The 19,093-nt window shown below is 38.8% G+C and overlaps 1 protein-coding gene across 1 annotated transcript in view; it reads left to right on the top strand.

Moving 5' to 3' along the window:
- The first annotated feature begins 612 nt into the window (after positions 1-612).
- The window catches only part of LOC124139111 (2-phosphoxylose phosphatase 1-like), a 32,766-nt gene continuing 14,285 nt past the window's right edge, over positions 613-19,093 (top strand). The window contains exons 1-2 of the mRNA XM_046506133.2: positions 613-725; positions 2,897-3,065. Of these exons, the coding sequence (XP_046362089.2) occupies positions 2,945-3,065 (121 nt within the window). The 5' untranslated portion in view covers positions 613-725; positions 2,897-2,944. The remainder of the gene's footprint in view (positions 726-2,896; positions 3,066-19,093) is intronic.

Here is a 19,093-nt window from a genome sequence, read left to right as displayed (position 1 = left end):
TTACATTTTCAGCTGTACACGACGTCGCCTTTTGGAGCCTTTCCACACATCAATACAACATTGGGATTTGTTAAAAAGATGTTTGCTGAATGATGGTCTGTTTATGCCAAGGAACCTGTCTCAACAAAAGAAGCATGTGTGCTTACGTGGAATGTGTGGTCAGATTAATAGAATTTACGTGCGCTTCCAATGAAAATTTCGACAATTTGACTTGGTGTGCGAACCGAAGGGAGAGAGAGAGAGAGAGAGAGAGAGAGAGAGAGAGAGAGAGAGAGAGAGAGAGAGAGAGAGAGAGAGAGAGAGCTACTAAGCTGTTATTCCACCACCAACACCACTACCACTACTAGTTGCCTGTTTCAGGTCAGGTAGATAAAAAAACAAAACAACCTTAAATATTAAACACATATTTGTTGTATGTCCTCTCACAATTCGCGCTTCGTAAAAATTCGTTGTGGGAGTTTTTAAAATAAATTTAGCAACAGGTTTTAATTTTAATAAGTAAAATAACATACATTTTTAAATAGATGGAGATATGATAAGCTGGGTAATCGGGGATGGCCCAACGGTAAATAAATAGTATTTTAGCGGTGTGATATCGTGTTTAAGTTTTAGAGTTATGCCCCTTTGATGGATACATCTCACATCCGGAAAAAATAATGTGATGTTTTTCTTCCGAAATATTTGATATTAAGCACATCTTCCAACCTCATACAAGTTAGCAGACTGTAAGTCCATGTTCAGCGCAATAAGTACATTAAATGCACGGTTGTAATGTATAGTGCAGTGTCCTATTGTCCTTGTTTTGGGGGGCTGCGTGGGCAACATCTTTCTGAACATACCCTCTGACGTAAGGGCTGAAGGTCCCAAAGATTACGCCGAATACGTCATTCATGCAGTGTTATTGAACACACCAACATTTTCAGTTTATTTAATGTTGAATGAAAAGTGACCCAACTGTATCAGCTGCTGAGCATAAATTTTATTTAAATTTAGAAAAAATACCGTCTTACAGACATTGACACGTTTCAGCTGCGTTTTTGTGTCAACATGGTAAATAGTTCAGTCATGCCTCTATGTTCTCTCATTATCAGTATCATCTGTGTCAGCACTTAAGTATTGTCGTGAATGCTGTTTGATGTTCAATATTATTTGTTGTAAAAATGTTAAGCATTTGACGTCGAGACTTGGTAGACATGATATCATTGACAGACAGTCACAAGGTTTCAGATTAGTTAATTTTATCCACTCAGCATAGAATCTGGGTGAATATAGTCATAACCTGGTCTGTCTGTTTGTCCATTTTACGTTGCCGTAGCATTACTTGAAAACTGACAATTTTCATCAAAACTTGGTACATGTTTTCACCAGGGGCTGAAGTGGTGCCTTTTGCCTTTTGCTTTTTTCTTTTTTTTTTCTTTTTTTTTGGGGGGGGGGAGTTCTTCTTCTGTTGACACTTGTCTACATTAGGAACACTTTTCATAATACAGTTTGTGCCTTGTGAATAGAGGATTGAACACACATCACTGTGCCAGCTTGAAGTACCATTTGGATTTAGTTGATTTTTTTGGACCATGAGTGCACATTTACCCACTGATCAGTGAAGTTGGTGTGCATGTTTGGTAGCTTCCTCTTTCTGCTGAACATGATAAAAATTGTACAGATTTTCAGATAACATTGGATTAATTAACCCAAACTCACGACTAACGCTGAACATCAGAAAGAGTTGTTTAATTTACAAGGGTGTCTTATCCTAATAGTCACGAAGGGGTGCTTGTTTGGAAAGAGGATCCATGGACTAAGGATAGAGTTGGGTTGACAGGACTCAATTTCAGGAACTAGCTATAACTTGCACACCAGACAAAACCCGGTTGCACAAAACCATCACTGGATCGTCTGGTCCAGACTCATTATTTACAGGTGGCCGCTGTCATATACCTGGAATATTGCTGAGTGAGGCTTTAAACAAAAAACAAAAAAACAAACATAACATCAACTGTAGATGTATATGATAAGAAAATATACTGATGAAAATGAATATGGGAACGCTTAGTTTTAGACAATGTAAAATGATATGCTGTCATCTGTTCCTACTGTTTACCATATACATGTTGGAAACAATGATCACAAACGCATCTCAACATCTGAATTTGTTCGCCCACTATTTCAAATGTACTGACATCAAAGCTTATTTCCCAATATTTTTCATTGTTCCCTCTTTCTTTTCCATCAGTATATGATCTATGATACCAGATCAGTTTCGTTAATATTCTGAAATTTTAAGTTCACTGACATGATCGCTTTGAATGGAATCACTTATACATCCATTAATGTCCTGTCATTATCATAAGATTGACTTCATTCAATCACAATTTGTGTAAAATTTGGACATGCATTGGGTTGATGTATTAGGTTGCATTTTTCAATATGAGGTTATACTAGTGTATGTTTCATATGGTTAAATCAGGGGGTGGTCGAGTAGCCTAGTGGTTAAAGCGTTCGCTCGTCACGCCGAAGACCCGGGTTCGATTCCCGACATGGGTACATTGTGTGAAGCCCATTTCTGGTGTCCCCCTACTGTGATATTGCTGGAATATTGCTAAAAGCGGCGTAAAAACATATCCTAACCTCCACTCCCTGATGAAAACAGCACCAGATTTGCGAAAAACAATGCTTCATGTAATTAGGTATAAAAGAAAAAGTGAAAACAGGTGCTACCCTACCATTCACCATGCATTCATTTCTCCAACATTCTCAACATGCATTTATTCCACACAACATGTTCAAGCTGACCATGTTTACCAAATAAAAACCAATATATTTCATCATTTATTCACACAAACCCTGCCCTGAACATTCTGAAGATGGCACAATGTATCTGTTTCAATGTGTTTTCCAGCTCTCTCTGATGTGGTGATGTGCTGAGGTGTGACGACCAGGGCAGGTGATGCTGGTCACTCGATGCTTTCACTACGCTGTATCTCACACAATGGGTCGGTGTTCGCTCCGCAGGCTGGTCGTGGTCATCGCGACGCTGTCTGTCATGGCAACCATCACATTCTTTATATGTAAGTATCTCTTTACAATACAGCCATTCCATTCTTAAGAGCCAATCTCTCCCTGTGTCCAGTAGAAATATTGTGCACCTTGTGACTTAAAAGCAGTATTTGACCACAACAGTAAACATTACTTCAGTTACCAATGCTGGTGACCACAACAGTAAACATTATTTCAGTTACTCATACTGGTGACCACCACAGTAAACATTTTAACAGTTACCCATACTGGTGACAACAACAGTAAACTTTATATCAGTTAGACAGTTACCCATACTGGTGACCACCACAGTATACATTATTTCAGTTACCCATACTGGTGACCACAACAGTAAACATTATTTCAGTAACCCATACTGGTGGCCACAACAGTAAACATTGTAACAGTTACCCATACTGGTGACCACCACAGTAAACATTGTAACAGTTACCCATACTGGTGACCACAACAGTAAACATTACTTCAGTTACCCATACTGGTGGCCACAACAGTAAACATTGTAACAGTTACCCATACTGGTGACCACCACAGTAAACATTGTAACAGTTACCCATACTAGTGACCACCACAGTAAACATTATTTCAGTAACCCATACTGGTGACCACAGCAGTAAACATTATTTCAGTTACCCATACTGGTGACCACCACAGTAAACATTGTAACAGTTACCCATACTGGTGACCACAACAGTAAACATTACTTCAGTTACCCATACTGGTGGCCACAACAGTAAACATTATTTCAGTAACCCATACTGGTGACCACAGCAGTAAACATTATTTCAGTTACCCATATTAGTGACCACCACAGTAAACATTATTTCAGTTACCCATAGTGGTGACCACCACAGTAAACATTGTAACAGTTACCCATATTGGTGACCACCACAGTAATCATTGTAACAGTTACCCATACTAGTGACCACAACTGTAAACATTATCTGAGTTACCCATACTGGTGACCACAACAGTAAACATTATTTCAGTTACCCATACTGGTGACCACAACAGTAAAGATTGTAACAGTTACCCATACTGCTGACCACCACATTAAACATTGCTTCAGTAACCCATACTGCTGACCACAGTAGTAACCATTATATCAGTTACCCATACTGGTGACCACCACAGTAAACATTGTAACAGTTACCCATACTGGTGACCACAACAGTAAACATTATATCAGTTACCCATACTGTTCACCACCGCAGTAAACATTGTAACAGTTACCCATACTGGTGACCACAGCAGTTAACATTATATCAGTTACCCATACTTGTGACCACCACAGTAAACATTATTTCAGTTACCCATACTGGTGACCACAACAGTAAACATTATAACAGTTACCCATACTGGTGACCACAACAGTAAACGTTATTTCAGTTACCCATACTGGTGACCACAACAGTAAACATTATTTCAGTTACCCATACTGGTGACCACAACAGTAAACATTATATCACTTACCCATACTGGTGACCACCACAGTAAACATTATTTCAGTTACCCATTCTGGTGACCACAACAGTAAACATTTTATCAGTTACCCATACTGTTCACCACCGCAGTAAACATTCTAACAGTTACCCATACTGGTGACCACAACAGTTAACATTATATCAGTTACCCATACTGGTGACCACCACAGTAAACATTGTAACAGTTACCCATACTGCTGACCACAACAGTAAACATTATATCAGTTACCCATACTGTTCACCACCGCAGTAAACATTGTAAAAGTTACCCATACTGGTGACCACAACAGTTAACATTATATCAGTTACCCATACTTGTGACCACCACAGTAAACATTATTTCAGTTACCCATACTGGTGACCACAACAGTAAACATTGTAACATTTACCCATACTGGTGACCACAACAGTAAACATTATATCAGTTACCCATACTGGTGATCACAACAGTAAACATTGTAACAGTTACTCATACTGGTGAACACCACAGTAAACATTATATCAGTTACCCATACTGATGATCACAACAGTAAACATTGTAACAGTTACCGATACTGGTGACCACCACAGTAAACATTGTTTCAGTAACCCATACTGGTGACCACAACAGTAAACATTATATCAGTTACCCATACTTGTGACCACCACATTAAACATTATTTGAGTTACCCATACTGGTGACCACAACAGTAAACATTGTAACAGTTACCAATACTGGTAACCACCACAGTTAACATTATTTCAGTTACCCATACTGGTGACCACAATAGTAAACATTATATCAGTTACCCATACTGGTGACCACCACAGTAAACATTGTAACAGTTACCCATACTAGTGACCACCACAGTAAACATTATTTCAGTAACCCATACTGATGACCACCACAGTAAACATTGTAACAGTAACCCATACTGGTGACCACAACAGTAAACATTGTAACAGTTACCCATACTGCTGACCACCACAGTAAACATTATTTCAGTTACCCATACTGCTGACCACAACAGTAAACATTATTTCAGTTACCCATACTGGTGACCACCACAGAAAAGATTGTAACAGTTACCCATACTGGTGACCGACACAGTAAACATTATTTTAGTTACCCATACTGGTGACCACAACAGTAAACATTATTTGAGTTACCCATACTGGTGACCACCACAGTAAACATTATTTCAGTTACCAATACTGGTGACCACCACAGTAAACATTATTTCAGTTACCCATACTGGTGACCACAACAGTAAACATTATTTCAGTAACCAATACTGGTGACCACATTAGTAAACATTATAACAGTTACCCATACTGGTGACCACCACAGTAAACATTGTTTCAGTTACCAATTCTGGTGACCACCACAGTAAACATTATATCAGTTACCCATACTGGTGACCACAACAGTAAACATTGTAACAGTTACCCATACTGGTGACCACCACAGTAAACATTATTTCAGTAACCAATACTGGTGACCACAGTAGTAAACATTATATCAGTTCCCCATACTGTTGACCACAACAGTAAACATTATAACAGTTACCCATACTGGTGACCACCACAGTAAACATTGTAACAGTTACCCATACTGGTGACCACAACAGTAAACATTGTAACAGTTACCCATACTGGTGACCACCACAGTAAACATTATTTCAGTTACCCATACTGGTGACCACAACAGGAAACATTGTAACAGTTACCCATACTGGTGACCACAACAGTAAACATTGTAACAGTTACCCATACTGGTGACCACCACAGTAAACATTGTAACAGTTACCCATACTGGTGACCACCACTCTAAACATTGTAACAGTTACCCATACTGGTGACCACCACTGTAAACATTGTAACAGTTACCCATACTGGTGACAACAACAGTAAACATTCTTTGAGTTACCCATACTGGTGACCACAACACTAAACATTGTAACAGTTACCCATACTGTTGACCACAACAGTAAACATTATTTCAGTTACCCATACTGGTGACCACAACAGTAAACGTTTTATCAGTTACCCATACTGGTGAACATAACAGTAAACATTATATCAGTTACCTATACTGGTGACCACAACAGTAAACATTATTTCAGTTACCCATACTGGTGACCACAACAGTAAACATTGTAACAGTTACCAATATTGGTGACAACAACAGTAAACATTCTTTCAGTTACCCATACTGGTGACCACAACAGTAAACATTATTTCAGTTACCCATACTGGTGACCACAACAGTAAACATTGTAACAGTTACCCATACTGGTGACCACCACAGTAAACATTGTAACAGTTACCCATACTGGTGACCACCACTCTAAACATTGTAACAGTTACCCATACTGGTGACCACCACTGTAAACATTGTAACAGTTACCCATACTTGTGACCACCACATTAAACATTATTTGAGTTACCCATACTGGTGACCACAACAGTAAACATTGTAACAGTTACCAATACTGGTAACCACCACAGTTAACATTATTTCAGTTACCCATACTGGTGACCACAATAGTAAACATTATATCAGTTACCCATACTGGTGACCACCACAGTAAACATTGTAACAGTTACCCATACTAGTGACCACCACAGTAAACATTATTTCAGTAACCCATACTGATGACCACCACAGTAAACATTGTAACAGTAACCCATACTGGTGACCACAACAGTAAACATTGTAACAGTTACCCATACTGCTGACCACCACAGTAAACATTATTTCAGTTACCCATACTGCTGACCACAACAGTAAACATTATTTCAGTTACCCATACTGGTGACCACCACAGAAAAGATTGTAACAGTTACCCATACTGGTGACCGACACAGTAAACATTATTTTAGTTACCCATACTGGTGACCACAACAGTAAACATTATTTGAGTTACCCATACTGGTGACCACCACAGTAAACATTATTTCAGTTACCAATACTGGTGACCACCACAGTAAACATTATTTCAGTTACCCATACTGGTGACCACCACAGTAAACATTATTTCAGTAACCAATACTGGTGACCACATTAGTAAACATTATAACAGTTACCCATACTGGTGACCACCACAGTAAACATTGTTTCAGTTACCCATTCTGGTGACCACCACAGTAAACATTATATCAGTTACCCATACTGGTGACCACAACAGTAAACATTGTAACAGTTACCCATATTGGTGACCACCACAGTAAACATTATTTCAGTAACCAATACTGGTGACCACAGTAGTAAACATTATATCAGTTCCCCATACTGGTGACCACAACAGTAAACATTATAACAGTTACCCATACTGGTGACCACCACAGTAAACATTGTAACAGTTACCCATACTGGTGACCACAACAGTAAACATTGTAACAGTTACCCATACTGGTGACCACAACAGTAAACATTATTTCAGTTACCCATACTGGTGACCACAACAGGAAACATTGTAACAGTTACCCATACTGGTGACCACAACAGTAAACATTGTAACAGTTACCCATACTGGTGACCACAACAGTAAACATTGTAACAGTTACCCATACTGGTGACCACCACAGTAAACATTGTAACAGTTACCCATACTGGTGACCACCACTCTAAACATTGTAACAGTTACCCATACTGGTGGCCACAACAGTAAAAATTGTAACAGTTACCCATACTGGTGACCACAACACTAAACATTGTAACAGTTACCCACACATTTGACCACAGCAGTAAACATTATTTCAGTTACCCATACTGGTGACCACAACAGTAAACGTTTTATCAGTTACCCATACTGGTGAACATAACAGTAAACATTATATCAGTTACCTATACTGGTGACCACAACAGTAAACATTATTTCAGTTACCCATACTGGTGACCACAACAGTAAACATTGTAACAGTTACCAATATTGGTGACAACAACAGTAAACATTCTTTCAGTTACCCATACTGGTGACCACAACAGTAAACATTATTTCAGTTACCCATACTGGTGACCACAACAGTAAACATTGTAACAGTTACCCATACTGGTGACCACCACAGTAAACATTGTAACAGTTACCCATACTGGTGACCACAACAGTAAACATTATTTCAGTTACCCATACTGGTGACCACCACAGTAAACATTCTTTGAGTTACCCATACTGGTGACCACAACAGTAAACATTGTAACAGTTACCCATACTGGTGACCACAACAGTAAACATTGTAACAGTTACCCTTACTGGTGACCACAACAGTAAACATTATATCACTTACCCGTACTGGTGACCACAACAGTAAACATTCTTTCAGTTACCCATACTGGTGACCACAACAGTAAACATTTTGACAGTTACCCGTACTGGTGACCACCACAGTAAACATTATTTCAGTTACCCATACTGGTGACCACAACAGTAGACATTATATCAGTTACCCATACTGGTGGCCACAACAGTAAACATTGTAACAGTTACCCATACTGGTGACCACAACAGTAAACATTGTAACAGTTACCCATACTGGTGACCACAACACTAAACATTGTAACAGTTACCCATACTAGTGACCACAACAGTAAACATTATATCAGTTACCCATACTGGTGACCACAACAGTAAACAACATTTCAGTTACCCATACTGGTGACCACAACAGTAAACATTGTAACAGATACCCATACTGGTGACCACCACAGTAAACATTATTTTTGAGTTACCCATACTGGTGACCACAATAGTAAACATTGTAACAGTTACCAATACTGGTGACCACAACAGTAAACATTGTAACTGTTACCGATACTGGTGACCACCACAGTAAACATTATTTCAGTTACCCATACTGGTGACCACAACAGTAAGCATTATTTGAGTTACCCATACTGGTGACCACAACAGTAAACATTATATCAGTTACCCATACTGGTGACCACCACAGTAAACATTTTATCAGTTACCCATACTGGTGACCACAACAGTAAACATTATTTCAGTTACCCATACTGGTGACCACAACAGTAAGCATTATTTGAGTTACCCATACTGGTGACCACAACAGTAAACATTATATCAGTTACCCATACTGGTGACCACAACAGTAAACATTCTTTGAGTTACCCATACTGGTGACCACCACAGTAAACATTGTAACAGTTCCCCATACTGGTGACCACAACAGGAAACATTATAACAGTAACCCATACTAGTGACCACAACAGTAAACATTATATCAGTTACCCATACTGGTGACCAAAACAGTAAACATTACTTCAGTTACCCATACTGGTGACCACAACAGTAAACATTATAACAGTAACCCATACTAGTGACCACAACAGTAAACATTATATCAGTTACCCATACTGGTGACCACAACAGTAAACATTATATCAGTTACCCATACTGGTGATCACAACAGTAAACATTGTAACAGTTACTCATACTGGTGACCACCACAGTAAACATTATATCAGTTACCCATACTGGTGATCACAACAGTAAACATTGTAACAGTTACCGATACTGGTGACCACCACAGTAAACATTGTTTCAGTAACCCATACTGGTGACCACAACAGTAAAGATTTTAACAGTTACCCATACTGGTGACCACAACAGTAAACATTATTTGAGTTACCCATACTGGTGACCACAACAGTAAACATTATATCAGTTACCCATACTGGTGACTACAACAGTAAACATTATTTCAGTTACCCATACTGGTGACCACAACAGTAAACATTGTAACAGTTACCCATACTGGTGACCACCACAGTAAACATTATTTTAGTTACCCATACTGGTGACCACAATAGTAAACATTGTAACAGTTACCCATACTGGTGACCACAACAGTAAACACTATATCAATTACCCATACTTGTGAACATAACAGTAAACATTATATCAGTTACCCATACTGGTGACCACCACAGTAAACATTATTTGAGTTACCCATACTGGTGACCACAACAGTAAACATTGTAACAGTTACCAATACTGAACAGTAAACATTGTAACAGTTACCCATACTGGTGACCACCACAGTAAACATTATTTGAGTTACCCATACTGGTGACCACAACAGTAAACATTGTAACAGTTACCAATACTGAACAGTAAACATTGTAACAGTTACCCATACTGGTGACCACAACAGTAAACATTGTAACAGTTACCAATACTGAACAGTAAACATTATAACAGTTACCCATACTGGTGACCACAACACTAAACATTGTAACAGTTACCCATACTGGTGACCACAACAGTAAACATTGTAACAGTTACCCATACTTGTGACCACAACACTAAACATTGTAACAGTTCCCCATACTGGTGACCACAACACTAAACATTGTAACAGTTACCCATACTTGTGACCACAACACTAAACATTGTAACAGTTCCCCATACTGGTGACCACAACACTAAACATTGTAACAGTTACCCATACTTGTGACCACAACACTAAACATTGTAACAGTTCCCCATACTGGTGACCACAACAGGAAACATTATAACAGTTACCCATACTGGTGACCACAACAGGAAACATTATATCAGTTACCCATACTGGTGACCACAACACTAAACATTGTAACAGTTACCCATACTTGTGACCACAACACTAAACATTGTAACAGTTACCCATACTTGTGACCACAACACTAAACATTGTAACAGTTACCCATACTTGTGACCACAACACTAAACATTGTAACAGTTCCCCATACTGGTGACCACAACACTAAACATTGTAACAGTTACCCATACTTGTGACCACAACACTAAACATTATAACAGTAACCCATACTAGTGACCACAACAGTAAACATTGTAACAGTTACCCATACTGGTGACCACAACAGTAAACATTGTAACAGTTACCCATACTGGTGACCACAACAGTAAACATTATTTCAGTTACCCATACTGGTGACCACAACAGGAAACATTGTAACAGTTACCCATACTGGTGACCACAACAGTAAACATTGTAACAGTTACCCATACTGGTGACCACAACAGTAAACATTGTAGAAGTTACCCATACTGGTGACCACCACAGTAAACATTGTAACAGTTACCCATACTGGTGACCACCACTGTAAACATTGTAACAGTTACCCATACTGGTGACAACAACAGTAAACATTCTTTGAGTTACCCATACTGGTGACCACAACACTAAACATTGTAACAGTTACCCATACTGTTGACCACAACAGTAAACATTATTTCAGTTACCCATACTGGTGACCACAACAGTAAACGTTTTATCAGTTATCCATACTGGTGAACATAACAGTAAACATTATATCAGTTACCTTTACTGGTGACCACAACAGTAAACATTATTTCAGTTACCCATACTGGTGACCACAACAGTAAACATTGTAACAGTTACCAATATTGGTGACAACAACAGTAAACATTCTTTCAGTTACCCATACTGGTGACCACCACAGTAAACATTATATCAGTTACCCATACTGGTGACCACCATAGTAAACATTGTAACAGTTACCCATACTGGTGACCACAACAGTAAACATTATATCAGTTACCCATACTGGTGACCACCACAGTAAACATTATTTCAGTTACCCATACTGGTGACCACCACAGTAAACATTGTAACAGTTACCCATACTGGTGACCACAACAGTAAACATTATTTCAGTTACCCATACTGGTGACCACAACAGTAAACATTATATCATTAACCCATACCGGTGGCCACAACAGTAAACATTATTTCAGTAATCATACTGGTGACCACAACAGTAAACATTGTAACAGTTACCCATACTGGTGACCACAACAGTAAACATTATATCAGTTACCCATACTGGTGACCACAACAGTAAACATTACTACAGTTACCCATACTGGTGACCACAACAGTAAACATTACTTCAGTTATCCATACTGGTGACCACAACAGTAAACATTACATCAATTACCCATACTGTTGACCACAACAGTAAACATTGTAACAGTTACCCATACTGGTGACCACCACAGTAAACATTATTTGAGTTACCCATACCGGTGACCACAACAGTAAACATTATTTGAGTTACCCATACCGGTGACCACCACAGTAAACATTGTAACAGTTACCCATACTGGTGACCACAACAGTAAACATTGTAACAGTTACCCATACTAGTGACCACAACATTAAACATTATATCAGTTACCCATACTGGTGACCACAACAGTAAACATTACTTCAGTTACCCATACTGGTGACCACATACTGGTGACCACCACAGTAAACATTATTTCAGTTACCCATACTAGTGACCACAACACTAAACATTGTAACAGTTACCCATACTGGTGACCACAACAGTAAACATTATTTCAGTTACCCATACTGGTGACCACAACAGTAAACATTATTTGAGTTACCCATACTGGTGACCACAACAGTAAACATTATATTATTAACCCATACCGGTGGCCACAACAGTAAACATTATTTCAGTTACCCATACTGGTGACCACAACAGTAAACATTGTAACAGTTACCCATACTGGTGACCACAACAGTAAACATTAAATCATTAACCCATACCGGTGGCCACAACAGTAAACATTATTTCAGTAATCATACTGGTGACCACAACAGTAAACATTGTAACAGTTACCCATACTGGTGACCACAACAGTAAACATTGTAACAGTTACCCATACTAGTGACCACAACATTAAACATTATATCAGTTACCCATACTGGTGACCACAACAGTAAACATTACTACAGTTACCCATACTGGTGACCACAACAGTAAACATTACTTCAGTTACCCATACTGGTGACCACAACAGTAAACATTGTAACAGTTACCCATACTGGTGACCATCACAGTAAACATTATTTCAGTTACCCATACTGGTGACCACAACAGTAAACATTATATCAGTTACCCATACTGGTGACCACCATAGTAAACATTGTAACAGTTACCCATACTGGTGACCACAACAGTAAACATTATATCAGTTACCCATACTGGTGACCACCACAGTAAACATTATTTCAGTTACCCATACTGGTGACCACCACAGTAAACATTGTAACAGTTACCCATACTGGTGACCACAACAGTAAACATTATTTCAGTTACCCATACTGGTGACCACAACAGTAAACATTATATCATTAACCCATACCGGTGGCCACAACAGTAAACATTATTTCAGTAATCATACTGGTGACCACAACAGTAAACATTGTAACAGTTACCCATACTGGTGACCACAACAGTAAACATTATATCAGTTACCCATACTGGTGACCACAACAGTAAACATTACTACAGTTACCCATACTGGTGACCACAACGGTAAACATTACTTCAGTTATCCATACTGGTGACCACAACAGTAAACATTACTTCAATTACCCATACTGGTGACCACAACAGTAAACATTGTAACAGTTACCCATACTGGTGACCACCACAGTAAACATTATTTGAGTTACCCATACCGGTGACCACAACAGTAAACATTATTTCAGTTACCCATACTGGTGACCACAACAGTAAACATTATTTCAGTTACCCATACTGGTGACCACAACAGTAAACATTATATCATTCACCCATACCGGTGGCCACAACAGTAAACATTATATCAGTTACCCATACTGGTGACCACCACAGTAAACATTATATCAGTTACCCATACTGGTGACCACAACAGTAAACATTACTACAGTTACCCATACTGGTGACCACAACAGTAAACATTACTTCAGTTACCCATACTGGTGACCACAACAGTAAACATTGTAACAGTTACCCATACTGGTGACCATCACAGTAAACATTATTTCAGTTACCCATACTGGTGACCACCACAGTAAACATTGTAACAGCTACCCATAGTGGTGACCACCACAGTAAACATTATATCAGTTACCCATAGTGGTGACCACCACAGTAAACATTATATCAGTTACCCATACTGGTGACCACAACAGTAAACATTACTTCAGTTATCCATACTGGTGACCACAACAGTAAACATTACTTCAGTTACCCATACTGGTGACCACAACACTAAACATTGTAACAGCTACCCATAGTGGTGACCACCACAGTAAACATTATTTCAGTTACCCATACTGGTGACCACAACAGTAAACATTATATCAGTTACCCATACTGGTGACCACCACAGTAAACATTGTAACAGTTACCCATACTAGTGACCACCACAGTAAACATTGTAACAGTTACCCATACTGGTGACCACCACAGTAAACATTGTAACAGTTACCCATACTGGTGACCACCACAGTAAACATTATTTCAGTTACCCATAGTGGTGACCACAACAGTAAACATTGTAACAGTTACCCATACTGGTGACCACAACAGTAGACATTATATCAGTTACCCATACTGGTGACCACCACAGTAAACATTGTAACAGTTACCCATACTGGTGACCACCACAGTAAACATTGTAACAGTTACCCATAGTGGTGACCACCACAGTAAACATTTTTTCAGTTACCCATACTGGTGACCACAACAGTAAACATTGTAACAGTTACCCATACTAGTGACCACCACAGTAAACATTGTAACAGTTACCCATACTGGTGACCACCACAGTAAACATTATTTGAGTTACCCATACTGGTGACCACAACAGTAAAGATTTTAACAGTTACCCATACTGGTGACCACCACAGTAAACATTGTAACAGTTACCCATACTGGTGACCACCACAGTAAACATTGTAACAGTTACCCATACTGGTGACCACCACAGTAAACATTGTAACAGTTACCCATACTGGTGACCACCACAGTAAACATTGTAAAAGTTACCCATACTGGTGACCACCTCAGTAAACATTATTTGAGTTACCCATACTTGTGACCACAACAGTAAACATTATTTCAGTTACCCATACTGGTGACCACAACAGTAAACATTATATCATTAACCCATACTGGTGGCCACAACAGTAAACATTATTTCAGTAAGCATACTGGTGACCACCACAGTAAACATTGTAACAGTTACCCATACTGGTGACCACAACAGTAAACATTGTAACAGTTACCCATACTAGTGACCACAACATTAAACATTATATCAGTTACCCATACTGGTGACCACAACAGTAAACATTACTTCAGTTACCCATAATGGTGACCACAACAGTAAACATTATTTCAGTTACCCATACTGGTGACCATCACAGTAAACATTATTTCAGTTACCCATACTAGTGACCACAACACTAAACATTGTAACAGTTACCCATACTGGTGACCACAACAGTAAACATTATTTCAGTTACCCATACTGGTGACCACAACAGTAAACATTATTTGAGTTACCCATACTGGTGACCACAACAGTAAACATTATATTATTAACCCATACCGGTGGCCACAACAGTAAACATTATTTCAGTTACCCATACTGGTGACCACAACAGTAAACATTGTAACAGTTACCCATACTGGTGACCACGACAGTAAACATTATTTCAGTTACCCATACTGGTGACCACAACAGTAAACATTAAATCATTAACCCATACCGGTGGCCACAACAGTAAACATTATTTCAGTAATCATACTGGTGACCACAACAGTAAACATTGTAACAGTTACCCATACTGGTGACCACAACAGTAAACATTGTAACAGTTACCCATACTAGTGACCAGAACATTAAACATTATATCAGTTACCCATACTGGTGACCACAACAGTAAACATTACTACAGTTACCCATACTGGTGACCACAACAGTAAACATTACTTCAGTTACCCATACTGGTGACCACAACAGTAAACATTGTTTCAGTTACCCATACTGGTGACCATCACAGTAAACATTATTTCATTTACCCATACTGGTGACCACCACAGTAAACATTATATCAGTTACCCATACTGGTGACCACCATAGTAAACATTGTAACAGTTACCCATACTGGTGACCACAACAGTAAACATTATATCAGTTACCCATACTGGTGACCACAACAGTAAACATTATTTCAGTTACCCATACTGGTGACCACCACAGTAAACATTGTAACAGTTACCCATACTGGTGACCACAACAGTAAACATTATTTCAGTTACCCATACTGGTGACCACAACAGTAAACATTATATCATTAACCCATACCGGTGGCCACAACAGTAAACATTATTTCAGTAATCATACTGGTGACCACAACAGTAAACATTGTAACAGTTACCCATACTGGTGACCACAACAGTAAACATTATATCAGTTACCCATACTGGTGACCACAACAGTAAACATTACTACAGTTACCCATACTGGTGACCACAACAGTAAACATTACTTCAGTTATCCATACTGGTGACCACAACAGTAAACATTACATCAATTACCCATACTGTTGACCACAACAGTAAACATTGTAACAGTTACCCATACTGGTGACCACCACAGTAAACATTATTTGAGTTACCCATACCGGTGACCACAACAGTAAACATTATTTGAGTTACCCATACCGGTGACCACAACAGTAAACATTGTAACAGTTACCCATACTGGTGACCACAACAGTAAACATTGTAACAGTTACCCATACTAGTGACCACAACATTAAACATTATATCAGTTACCCATACTGGTGACCACAACAGTAAACATTACTTCAGTTACCCATACTGGTGACCACCACAGTAAACATTATTTCAGTTACCCATACTGGTGACCACCACAGTAAACATTATTTCAGTTACCCATACTAGTGACCACAACACTAAACATTGTAATAGTTACCCATACTGGTGACCACAACAGTAAACATTATTTCAGTTACCCATACTGGTGACCACAACAGTAAACATTATTTGAGTTACCCATACTGGTGACCACAACAGTAAACATTATATTATTAACCCATACCGGTGGCCACAACAGTAAACATTATTTCAGTTACCCATACTGGTGACCACAACAGTAAACATTGTAACAGTTACCCATACTGGTGACCACAATAGTAAACATTAAATCATTAACCCATACCGGTGGCCACAACAGTAAACATTATTTCAGTAATCATACTGGTGACCACAACAGTAAACATTGTAACAGTTACCCATACTGGTGACCACAACAGTAAACATTGTAACAGTTACCCATACTAGTGACCACAACATTAAACATTATATCAGTTACCCATACTGGTGACCACAACAGTAAACATTACTACAGTTACCCATACTGGTGACCACAACAGTAAACATTACTTCAGTTACCCATACTGGTGACCACAACAGTAAACATTGTAACAGTTACCCATACTGGTGACCATCACAGTAAACATTATTTCAGTTACCCATACTGGTGACCACAACAGTAAACATTATATCAGTTACCCATACTGGTGACCACCATAGTAAACATTGTAACAGTTACCCATACTGGTGACCACAACAGTAAACATTATATCAGTTACCCATACTGGTGACCACCACAGTAAACATTATTTCAGTTACCCATACTGGTGACCACCACAGTAAACATTGTAACAGTTACCCATACTGGTGACCACAACAGTAAACATTATTTCAGTTACCCATACTGGTGACCACAACAGTAAACATTATATCATTAACCCATACCGGTGGCCACAACAGTAAACATTATTTCAGTAATCATACTGGTGACCACAACAGTAAACATTGTAACAGTTACCCATACTGGTGACCACAACAGTAAACATTATATCAGTTACCCATACTGGTGACCACAACAGTAAACATTACTACAGTTACCCATACTGGTGACCACAACGGTAAACATTACTTCAGTTATCCATACTGGTGACCACAACAGTAAACATTACTTCAATTACCCATACTGGTGACCACAACAGTAAACATTGTAACAGTTACCCATACTGGTGACCACCACAGTAAACATTATTTGAGTTACCCATACCGGTGACCACAACAGTAAACATTATTTCAGTTACCCATACTGGTGACCACAACAGTAAACATTATTTCAGTTACCCATACTGGTGACCACAACAGTAAACATTATATCATTCACCCATACCGGTGGCCACAACAGTAAACATTATATCAGTTACCCATACTGGTGACCACCACAGTAAACATTATATCAGTTACCCATACTGGTGACCACAACAGTTAACATTACTACAGTTACCCATACTGGTGACCACAACAGTAAACATTACTTCAGTTACCCATACTGGTGACCACAACAGTAAACATTGTAACAGTTACCCATACTGGTGACCATCACAGTAAACATTATTTCAGTTACCCATACTGGTGACCACAACAGTAGACATTATATCAGTTACCCATACTGGTGACCACCATAGTAAACATTGTAACAGTTACCCATACTGGTGACCGCAACAGTAAACATTATATCAGTTACCCATACTGGTGACCACCACAGTAAACATTATTTCAGTTACCCATACTGGTGACCACCACAGTAAACATTGTAACAGTTACCCATACTGGTGACCACAACAGTAAA

Source organism: Haliotis rufescens, unplaced genomic scaffold (genome assembly GCF_023055435.1).
Source record: "Haliotis rufescens isolate VD_foot unplaced genomic scaffold, xgHalRufe1.0.p SCAF_13, whole genome shotgun sequence".
NCBI lineage: Eukaryota > Metazoa > Mollusca > Gastropoda > Lepetellida > Haliotidae > Haliotis > Haliotis rufescens.
This window is presented reverse-complemented; position numbering and strand designations above follow the sequence as displayed.